This window comes from Sinocyclocheilus anshuiensis, unplaced genomic scaffold, assembly GCF_001515605.1.
Source record: "Sinocyclocheilus anshuiensis isolate Anshui unplaced genomic scaffold, SAMN03320099.WGS_v1.1 scaffold3811, whole genome shotgun sequence".
Lineage (NCBI taxonomy): Eukaryota > Metazoa > Chordata > Actinopteri > Cypriniformes > Cyprinidae > Sinocyclocheilus > Sinocyclocheilus anshuiensis.
The window spans coordinates 149,684-161,197 of record NW_015556410.1 but is presented as its reverse complement, the minus strand read 5'-3'; the positions used below and the strand labels follow the sequence as shown (position 1 = coordinate 161,197).

The window sequence follows — 11,514 nt, the reverse complement described above, 5'->3', positions numbered from 1 at the left end:
AGAAGAGAGCAAGAGGGAGAGAGAGAGAGAGAGAGAGAGAGAGAGAGAGAGAGAGAGAGAGAGAAACAGAGACAGAGTAAGAGAATGGCAGCTGACGATGGCCATAATATGTGGAGAGGCGGCCCATGCGGAGGCCAGATGAGCATCAGCGCCGATCTCCCATTCACACAACCTTCAAATGACATCAGAGCCCCCCAGCAGCTGATGCAGCTGAGCTGATGTGATTTATTTAATCTAGTCGAGTAGTTTGGAACTAAGGAGAACAAATCACTTTGATGGAATTTATGACAGAGACGTAGGAGTAGAGAGAGAGAGAGAGACAGACCAGGCCTATTTCACACAGCTGCTGAAGCTCTCAGCATTTCTGCTGCGTAACTGTGGCTCTAAAAAAAAAAAGGAAAGATTTCTGAGTTACTATATTATGGATTTCCTTTGATAACGGCCATAAATTATACAAAGTGTTATCAGGAGTTGGCTATTGAGAATTATTACAAACTACATCATAATGAAATCTAATAATACATGAGGAAGGGGGTCATATTTACATTCGAATGGTAATTAATCTACGTAGAATAGAAGCCAAATCCCAAAGTGCAACTATAAGCTTCTTAAATGGTCTGGATTCAGTCAGATTTACTGAATAGAAAGAGCTTTCTGTGTGCCTGTCACAGCATGTGTAAGCGCAAAAGACGTCTTTTTCTCAAAGAATGGGTAGTTTAGCCCATTTATTATACTGCTTCCTAAAAACAGAAACTGATTAAATGTATACCTTGGACACAATGACAAAAATGAAATAAATTGCTCTGGATTAAAACCATCTGCCAAACCACATAAATGTAAATGTTACAAATGCCTAAATTGTAAAATATTGTGTTGATAAATTAGTTTACAGAGCATTTTCAGTGTATTTTCCAGAGTCCCGCACTCCTACACATGGCAAAAATAGCCAGTGCTTATGCTTAATGTTGAGACCTGCTAACATGGCTGTCAAAATAAATATGTGCAAACTTACTGTACGATGTGAAACAGGCCTGGTATCAAAGCAAAATGACCACCACAAACATAAATCTTCTTAAAGGAACAGCTCAATCTTTAAATTAAAAATGATAATTTGCTTGTTGTCAGAAACTCAAATTACTTTCTTCTGCACATTCAAAAGATGATATATTGAATATGTTACAGCTCCATTCAATGAAAGTCAAAAACATATAGGAACATTTAAGGTAATGCATGGTCACATGATGTGCGAGAACCAGTAAGATTAAGTTGATGTTTTAAGTTCATGTCAATGTTTTGGATCCCATTGGCTTTTATAATATGGACAAAAACAGTTGAAACTTTCTCCAAAATATCTTCTTTTGTATTCTGTAAAAGAAAGTCACTCAGGTCTTGAGTAAAATTTGGGTGAGCTGTCCCTTTAAAGAACAGTTCTCTCCAACTATGAAATTACAGATGCTTTAGGAAATCTATTCCGCCCTATGGCATCTCTTTCTCCATAAATATAAACTGATAGAGCTATATTTATGTCCACTCTCACTAATAGGACAGATGGGAAGGGTTCTCGACACGGTGTATCAAAACAACACAGAGGCGCTGCTCGCGGTGCTCCACGATAAATGGAAAGTCTTTTTGGTGATTGCGCGATCACAGCTAATTCAGACGGGGCCATTATCCGAATTGAGCGATTGTTTCTTGATTATTCATGACCTTCTCCTTTACGAGGCCCTTCCCTGCAGCTGGTTTGCTGAATTAATGTTTCAAGGAGCACATGGTCTATCTCATAAGCCCTTATCAGCTAAATCTGGTAAAGATAGATTTGTAAGGAAGGAATTCATTTGTCCCTTGAGGCCCGTGCGCATCTTCTTGCAATCCATTTAATGATGGCCAAATGACAAGCATAATTGCTCATTAGTCTACACGGGCCCTCATGTGGGCCACCTTACATGTGCATCAAAAGTGAGCAGGACACATACACAAAAAAACAGCGAACGAGCTGCGAGAGAAAGAGGCTGTTTCCTGATGGAAAGAGTGGAGGAAGCTAATGCTGCAGAACAGTTGATTAGGCCTCTTTACCAGGTCAGCTGTACATCTCTCCCCTCGGCCCAGGGCTGGACGCAGAGCTGAATTATAGGGGGTAAACAGTGTAGACGGCTTGGGCTGATGGGAGTAGACGGCCTTGGTGAGCTGCCCTGGTCCGGTCTGTCTTTCTTTATTTCCTCTCTATCAGCTCCTGTGAGGAGATCTGACTATGAGGAGACCCCGGCAGGCTTATCACTGACCCTGCATAATTCTCTCTCTCTCTCTCTCTCTCTCTCTCTCTCTCTCACACACACACATACACACATACAAAATATATACACACAGCACATAAAAGGCCAGTCAGCACTCTCAGTGGAAAGGACACTCCAAAATGAGGCTGTTTTATGCAGCGGGAGATCACAGCGCATGAATAAATGAAGAATGGCAGATGGTCACACACACACATACACATCCATACACCACCAAATTTTTGCTTTATATTATGCTCGGTATTTTGCATGGACATCTATTATTTTTAAATTGAGCTAATTGTATTTTATCGTATAACATTAAACTTAACCTTTACATAAACCATTTTTCATATTAGATTCTAATGAAGATATTATTTAGTTCTTTTATTAAGTCGATTTCATTACAGGCTGTTGGGAGGTAACGAAAAGTTGTACTATTCTTGTAGGGGTATTTGGTCCCTGCGAATAAAGCAACACCTGAAGGTGCAGTCACATTTGTGATGAAAATCCAGTCATTTCAATAGGAATCCAAGCAATGGGCCCTTTACACAAGACTATAATGACGCATTTTTTACATTTTCATTTTTTTTAAATGCATGTACATTTAAAACATTACACTTTGTATTATATTACCTTTGCATCAAATCACAAAAAAATAGTTAACGCTAATTTGATGGTATTTCTAATACAGTGTCTATGGGAGTGGCTGTAAATTTTACATCGCTCTCTCTTCTGACTGCTGTTATTAGTCTCTCTCTGTTTTTTCCTTTTTTGAAAGTTTTGAATACACTATCGTGGTGTTTTTCTTTTGCTATTTGATCAAATGGGAATGCAAAAAATATATATTTGTGGTAGTTTCACATTCACTGCTATAGAAGTTTACCCAACTACTTATTATGCTACTGAGAAACCCAGAAATGTCAAAAAGGTCCACTGGGAATTTTGCATAAGGGCAAAATATTACCTTACGCAGATTTTGTAAGGGTTTGGAAGTTGATCACGTGATACCACACTGACCGACAGAAAAATTATTGGTTTAAGCTACACTACTGACAACAGGCAATGGACCTTTTTTAAAAATCTGCTTAATTAAAAAAAGACATATTTGATCATTTTTGTATATCAAAAATCATTATGTGTAGCCTGATTCCTGAAATGAATAACTCTTATGAAATGAAACTTTTTTAGCACATACAGCAAATTCATATACTAATAATTCTTATAAACCGGTTCCTTGCATGAATCCAAAACATAAAACTACATGTAGCTCAAATCACAAAACAAATAACTATATTGAATAATGTTTTTAATCAGTCTAAAACACTACCCCTGTTTAATTTACAGCTTTAGCAGAAAGAGAGAGTTTCTTTCATATATCTGCAAAATGAATATTTGATCTAAAACACCCAAATGCATTAGAATCAAGAGCTTGTGAATTATAATCAAACTGAACAGGGAATTCTGTATCAACCTTACCCACATGTAATACATGTACACATAATGCATATGATTTTTATTAGACATCCCTGTATTAGCTCACTCTAAGATAACAAACACCTTGGTAAACACCACAAAACAAGGTTTAATGTCAGTAGTAACCAACATATCAGTTTGGTGACAAGATGCATGCAACTTTTCTTTCTGTCCCCTACCAGCAACTTGAAATGATTAAAAAACAAATTACACTGCGAGTGACATGGCAGCCCATTCATCAGTGTCATGTGAGGCTGGGCCTCGTGGGGCTGCTGAGGAGACTTTGAGAGTGGCCAGTAATGACAAAACCCCTCCATGCTCCATAGAAATACAGCTGCTAGGTGATGCTGACCAGCTTTTTATTCAGTCTACATATGCAAAGGCACCCAAAGATGGTCTTGTTCATTTCCTTCCTGTCTCTCTCTACTGTCTGGTCTCGGGTCCCTCCTGAGCCTGGCTCACAGCCTTTTACCTTGTGTCCTCTGCTTTACCTCTGTACACCCGCCAATGTTTGCTCTCCGTGAGTATGACTTCAATAGACTTTTTAACAATGGCTCCTGCTGTTTACACACCGTGAAGAAACCTTCCCCTTCTGCACTTATCTTTGAGAAAAAAAGTCACCTCTGTAATTCCTTCCTGCTGGTTAATGCTCCAAAATTTAAACGGTGGAACAAATAATAGAAAGAGAAACTGGTCTTGTTAATTACCGGCAAAGACTTCAGTGTTTGAAAGAGCTATAAACAGAATCGTGTGATTTAACAGTCTGGCCCGTTCTCAAAAAACCTGGCCCAAAAAGATAGTGTGTTTGTGTTTTATACGCTTAAACAAGCCACATCTCTTTTGTTGTTTTGCTGTATGTATTTATGCCACTCACAATACTACATAATTTTTGTCCGTAACTCAAAGTTAAAGCTGCAGTAAGCAACTTCTATTTTTGAATGACATGCAAAAATATCCCTACTACCTGTCAGGTAGCACTGAAATTGGTGTCCTGAGAAATATCACTCGTTTCTGTGACAGCATTAGACTTTATAAACGGCTCTGTAAAAGAGGAAAAATAACTGAGGCTTGCAAACATCAGCCAATCAGAAAACTTGACGGCAGATTTCTGCCAATGGTGTATGTTTGTAGGCAGTTATATGTTTGGGGTTATTTGTTGAATAATGAAAGAAAGAGGAATGTTTAGGTAATTATCACTTACAACAGCTTTAATATGACAGGTAGAAGAATACTTTGTGTGTAGGATACATGACACACCCTTGTTTTTAATAAAAGCTAGATGGAGCGTAACATAAGCAGTCGCCAGACGTAAAGGAATTTTTAAAGGAATAGTTCTCCCTTTCTGTCATCATTTATTCACCTTCATGTCAATCTAAATCTTTAGAACTTCTTTCTCCTGCAGAACACAAACAAAAAGATATTTTGGAGATTGTTTCAATCATTTTTGTCCGTACAGTTAAAGCCACTGGAGTCCAAAACAACACTGTTCCCCGCTGACTTTCCTTGTACAGACAAAAAAAATATATTTTTTCTTCTTTTGGGTTGTGAAAGCCAGCCATACAGATTTGGAATGACATGAGGGTGAGTAAATGATGACAGAATTGTCATTTTTGGATTCAGAAACACGGCACTCATGGTACAAAGTGCTAATAGCGAGATGCATCGCAGCTGTCAAAAAACATCTGTTTAGAGTATGTCTACCTTAAAAAGACAAGAATGTAGCCAGTGCTAATGACCCGACTTCTCATGTTATTACACTCTGTCAAAAACAGGCTATACTTGAAGTACAGGATTGTAAGTCCAGAGCATAAAAAATGACAAAATTTGCCTATATAATTGTCTCTTTCATAATTCTTGTTAAGGTAGAAAAACCCCCACAAACAAAATTTCTTTCTTTGTAATGCTTGTGGTTATTATGCAATTAATCTAAACCTGGGGTTCATAATGTCTTCTTCAAAAGGAAGTCTATAATTACACCCATGAACCGAGTATGAGGGACCTTCATCAATTTTTCTCATCACATGCTCTACTTTGGATCAGCAACACATGTGATGAGGGAACGCAATCTGTGCCATGTGTTTCAACAGATGTGTCAAGAACGCGTCGATGCATTTGTGAAAAACAATGTTTTCTGAGAACTTTTGCAGAAATGTCAGATATGCCAATGTGAACTTTCTGATCTGCAGAGATTGTTTAATAAAAGCAGATCTCTCAGGCACGCTGGTCTCGCTGGCACACCTCTTCCATTTAAACGCAGCACAACAGCCGAATCCCTGGGTGACAGTCAAACACAGATGAAAACGTTCTTCACTCTGCAAAGTGTTATTGCTTGCACAAATCACAAAGCAACAATCCCTTTACTTATCACCTGTACGGCAGTCACCACCAGAGAGAATACATCTAGTAATTAGAGCAAAATGGCTTCGCTCCTTTCCTTTCATTATTGCAATTAACCTACTGAACCCGATCTCTAACGAAGGGGGGAAGGATGTTGTATCAAATTCCAGGGACGTTTCATAGCAGCGGTAGCTCTTCTCTTCCTGCGTGATAATGAGGACGAGACTGGAATTGACATGTAAGGTCTGAAAAGTGAAGTTTCTGAAAAGAGCAAGCTGGAAACTGTACTGGATGTAGCCAGAGATGGAGATGAGATCAAAGATAAAAAAAATGGGGCTCTCTAGAACATGTGGTAGTTTTTATTTTTAATTACCACATGTACTTAAAAAAAAAAAAATTGTAGCTAAAGATGCAAAATAATAGCATTGTTGTCAGATTGTATTGCTGCTTTATGAAATATAATATTGAAAGAAACAGTTTTGGAGATTTTAGTCATTCCCTGTCCAAGTACATAGACCTAATCACCTTCTCAGTGTAATTTAGAATAGTAGATGTCAAATTTTTTGACTCCAAATCCCCCTGTCCAAGACAAAATTTAAAGGCCCTGATATTTCATTTTATTTCATTTAATTTCAGCCCTGGAAGTTTGCAGAGACCCACTATTTGAGAACCACTGTTCTACAACATGCATAAGTAAATCTTTAGCATTAATGTAGCGAAATGATAGCATTTCTGTCAGATTTTCTGATTGACAAAATATATTACTGAAACACACTCATCACAGTTTTAAAGATTTTAGTTTTTCGCTATTCATGTGCAAGTCTGATGCACACTATAAGTTATTTTAACTTGATTGTAGCTTAAAGGGGTCATATGATGCAATTTCAATTTTTCCTTTCTCTTTGGAGTGTTACAAGCTCTTGGTGCATAAAGAAGATCTGTAAAGTTGCAAAGACTAAAGTCTCAAATCCAAAGAGATATTCTTGATAAAAGTTAAGAGTCAGCTGTGGAAAATAATGTGTTTTTTGAACCTTAAACTGCATAAACACATTTCATTACACCAAATACACAAAATAATTTTCTTTTTAGCAACATCATATGACCCCTTTAAGATGATAAATGACTCCCCTGTTGCAAGATTTCATTGCTGATTTATGAAATATATAATAGAAACATACACTTAACCAACAGTTTTAAAGATTTTGGCCTTTCCCTATCAGACAGGATCAATACTTGTATGCCTAATATCTACAAAAAATAGATGCCTGGAGTTGCCAAGATGACATCCATGTACCAAAATAAGCAAAAATATTTATATTTGTGTGTGTGTGTGTGTATATATATATTTACGTTAGTGCTGTCAAACGATAAATCGCATCCAAAATAAACGTTTTTGTTTACATAATATATTTGTGTGCACTGTGTGTATTTATTATGTATATATAAATACACACACATGCATGTATATATTTAAGAAAAATATGTTATGCTTATATATGAAATATATTTATACATATAAATGCATGTAAATATTTAAAAAATATACACTGTATGTGTGTGTATTTATATATACATAATAAATATACAGAGAACACATACATATATTATGTACACACATTTTTTTGTGTGGATGCGATTAATCGCCATTAATAGTTTGACAGCACTAGTATTTTATTTATTTTATTTTACATCAAGGTGTATATGCCGTGCCTCCAAGCTTGCTTATTCATTTAGCTAATAAACGTTCTATGTTTCTTATTTATTTGGTTGCACAGTGTTTGCGGATTTTCATTTTTGTATACCTACCTATTTAAACTTTGTGTAGCCCAAGTAATTTGTTATTTTATATTAGGCATATAGCATGGTTTATTTTTATCCGTTTTGTTCATAAAAGTTCTATGAGTTTGGCGTTGTATTTTGTTGTTGCTTGAATTTAATCGACAGCAAATTGCTGCTAATTTGAAAGTGAAAGTAATATACGCACAGTGCTTTTACAAGCTATTTAAAAGAGAAGGAAAGCGAGGAAAAGAGGGAAAACTCAAACGAACCAACCTGTTTTGGGCTTATTTTTTCCGAATTTCAGGTACCGATACCATACCGGTTAAAATGTAAACGGTACCCAACCCTAATAATAACATGTCTAACTGATCTACTGACTACTTACCCGTTTCTGTGATGTGATGCTTGCGACTGACTGTCTTTACTGAGGTAGAGAGTTGTTCGTCTTCATTCTCTGAAGCGTCTGGAGATCACAACAGTACAAGTTAAACCACATGCCAAAACTGCATGTTTAGAAGCAAAAATGGTTTCTTACAATCATAACATACACAATTTCTTTCTAAGCAAAGGTGATGCTGTAAATCAGTCAATGCGTATCAAAACAGTTTTATATTTTGTCTAAAGCAGGGGTGCCCAGTCCAGGGGTCCGTTCTTTGAACCTTGTTTAATACATCTGAGATGATTTAACAGATGACAGATATTCTAATCGTGATAACTGATCTTTGGTTTGGTTCTTCAAACGAATTTGTGGATTTGATATAATATATATGTGGATAAAGTGGTTAAAGATTGCTGCACGTTCTTCTGTTCAGGGGAAAGGGCAGATATATCGATACTCTAAATGTTTGTAACCAAACAGCGTTGGGTCACCATTGACTTCCGTTAGGGCTGGGCGATTTTCCCCATTTTATAGATTAATTTTAATTTAATGTTTTGCCACGATTTACGTTTTTTAGAAATCGAGGAATCGCGATTTTGAATAGAAATATTTCCAAACGTTACAATTAGACACTTTGACAATATGCCAATGAAAACAGTAAAGAGAAAAGAACGATCTAACCGCACGTGATTAACTGCTCTGTGAAGGACTGTAAATATATAGTTAGGCACCATTTACACAGAATGTGCTTCTGTGCTGACACAGATGTGACGTGGGCAATGGAATAAGAAAACATGCAAGAAGACGGGAGTGAACTTCTTTTAACTTTAGTGCAGTGATTATAGACTGCCGTTTCATGCATGAGACGCTGCAAGAGATGTGAGCGCAACAATCAAAGGCGTCCATGTTTACATAGAAAAATAATGGGAAAGCAGCGCAATCAAATACAAAACCTGAAACGTCTACTGTATGTCTGATATTTGATATTTGCATCATGGTGACAGACTGAAAGCTGCTGATCATTGTTTTTACAGAACGTTTATAGTTAATAATAGTCTACTGGTGAATATGAATTACCTTAGCTTTTGAGATTTTTTTTAAAGCATTTTCCGCAACTTCCGTAGTATTTATTTTCTTATTTATTCAGTGGTGCCCCAAAACGGTTTGGTTACAAACATTCTTTAAAATACCTTACTTTGTGTTCCGCTAAACAAAGCAATTCATGCAGGTTTGGGACCACTTGAGGGTGAGTAAATGATAGCAGAATTTACATTTTTGGGTGAACTATCACTTCGAAGTTAAGATAGAGTAGAATACGTTTTACTCCAGGACTCTATGGTTGTGGATTGTTCCTTGCAGGATTTAAATCAGCAACCTATAGATTATCGCCTCTAAGCTAACCAATAGATCCCTTTAGTACTGACCTTCTTCTGTGGTCTGGCATTCATGCTCTTGCAGGCCTCTGGAAGCAGGGCTTGTGTCATTTTCCGTCTCTGTAAAGCACACAATTAAAAAAGATGGCATAAGAACAAAACAACATAAAAACACAGATATAATACATTTAATACAATCACTGTAGTGTGAAAATCCAAATCCATTTTACTCACCCTCTGTACTAAATGTAATCTCCTCCAAAGATTTTCCTTTGTAACAATCGGATCCTTTTTCTAGAGACAAAAGCAACTTGCTAACTTTTGCAAGTTGAATTGTATTTTCGGACAGTCTGTAGTACTCACGGTGCACTCTAATGTCGTGTCCCAGGAATTTGGCCAATTGGTCAAGTTCATTGTTTTTTAAATTCATGATCTGACTCAGAGTTGCTATTTGTTTCCTTAATTTGGTCGACGTAAGGCTCCTGGGGTCTTTTGCACCACACGTTTTTGAAAGCTTCCTCAAACAGTCTGATCCACGGATGTGTGTTAAAGCCCCCACTCTTGCAAAAACGTAAGGATTGGCTTCGTCGATGCCCACTTTGCTCCTGCTTTCATTCAGCATGTCCATGGACTCAACCATGTCCTTCGTCAGCAGGACAGGCACTTTCTTGCCTCTCTTCCCTCGTATCTCTAATCGAGTCAGCTCATTGCACAACTCCCGTTCTAATTTAGTCAGAGATTTGACCACATCTTCGTTAGGAGGCTTCACGTTTCGACTCACGTATGATGCAAGGAGCAATTTGGATGCCTCACCTTCACGTCTCCGATTAAAAAGAATGATTTGACAGAGTAAAGTCTCAGCCAAGATTTTCCAGTCAGCGCCATTCACGTTCTCTTTGAGTTTTTCTTTTGAGACCTGCTCCACACTTTTGAGATGCTTTTGTAAAGCCACAACATCTTCCGTAAGAGGGATGGTGTCACCCTTGTTCCACTTGCTCTGCTGCAAGGTGTTGAGGGCCTGACTCGAAATGTTGGTACGCCAATGACTGTCAATTAGCTTGATGAAGTTTTTCAGCTTCTTCTCAGTGTCTCTGTCCCCTGCCATTAAACTTTGTCCCAAACTAAGCTGACAGGCTTTCTTCAGGGAGTATCCGATCTTCAGAGCAAGAGAGGGGGTTTTAAACGTATTTAAATCCGGTTGATAGTTGCTCACTTCTTTACAAGCAGTGATGGCTAGGAGAAAGTTCTCAGGGTTACAAAGCTCTGAAAGGTTCCTCACTTTTTTGGATTTTGACTTTACTTCAATCATAAACCTGGCCAGCTCTCTCATTTTTTGAATGATGTACTGATGCTGTGACTTATCATGACCACACTTTGTATAAAGTGATTCACCGTAGAGACATATCAAACTGTCCTTCATAATTGTTTCTGTGATTTCATCTTGTCTCATACCTTGCAAGAGAGATGTAATACCAGCAGAGCACTTTGCTGGGGTTGGTATCAGACAGGCTGCAGCTGATCTCACTCGCTCACCTTTTGTTTTTGTCGCATCCCGCTGTCCCCTACATGTCTTAGAGTGTTTCCATAGGTCTTTTTTCATGAAGAAGGCCAGGCAATCTGGGCAGGGAAGGAAATCAGAAATGTCTGCATCGTCCCCACTGGATGCAACAAATGCCTCGTTTATAATGGGTTTTAATGTTTTTGTCTCGTCGCTCCGGCCAGGACATGGCATCACAGGGGCGTAACGGGCGTAACATTTCCGTCACACGCTTGAGGTATTCGGCCAATCACAACGCACTGGATAGCACAGCACACCTCGCTTTTTCACACCGATGAGCTTTGTAAAAATCGACGCGTTTCAAAAAGGCGGGGCATAGAGGAGAAACAATAATGTACAGTATGT

General features: G+C 37.9%; 1 protein-coding gene across 1 annotated transcript in view; it reads right to left on the bottom strand.

Annotated features, from left to right (window-relative positions):
- Positions 1–11,514, bottom strand: part of LOC107676315 (uncharacterized) — a 127,527-nt gene that overhangs the window by 26,994 nt on the left and 89,019 nt on the right. Inside the window, exons 8-10 of the mRNA XM_016470844.1 lie at positions 9,846–11,269; positions 9,663–9,731; positions 8,245–8,322 (exon numbers count right to left, since the gene is read on the bottom strand). Coding sequence (XP_016326330.1) covers positions 8,245–8,322; positions 9,663–9,731; positions 9,846–11,269 — 1,571 coding nt within the window. The remainder of the gene's footprint in view (positions 1–8,244; positions 8,323–9,662; positions 9,732–9,845; positions 11,270–11,514) is intronic.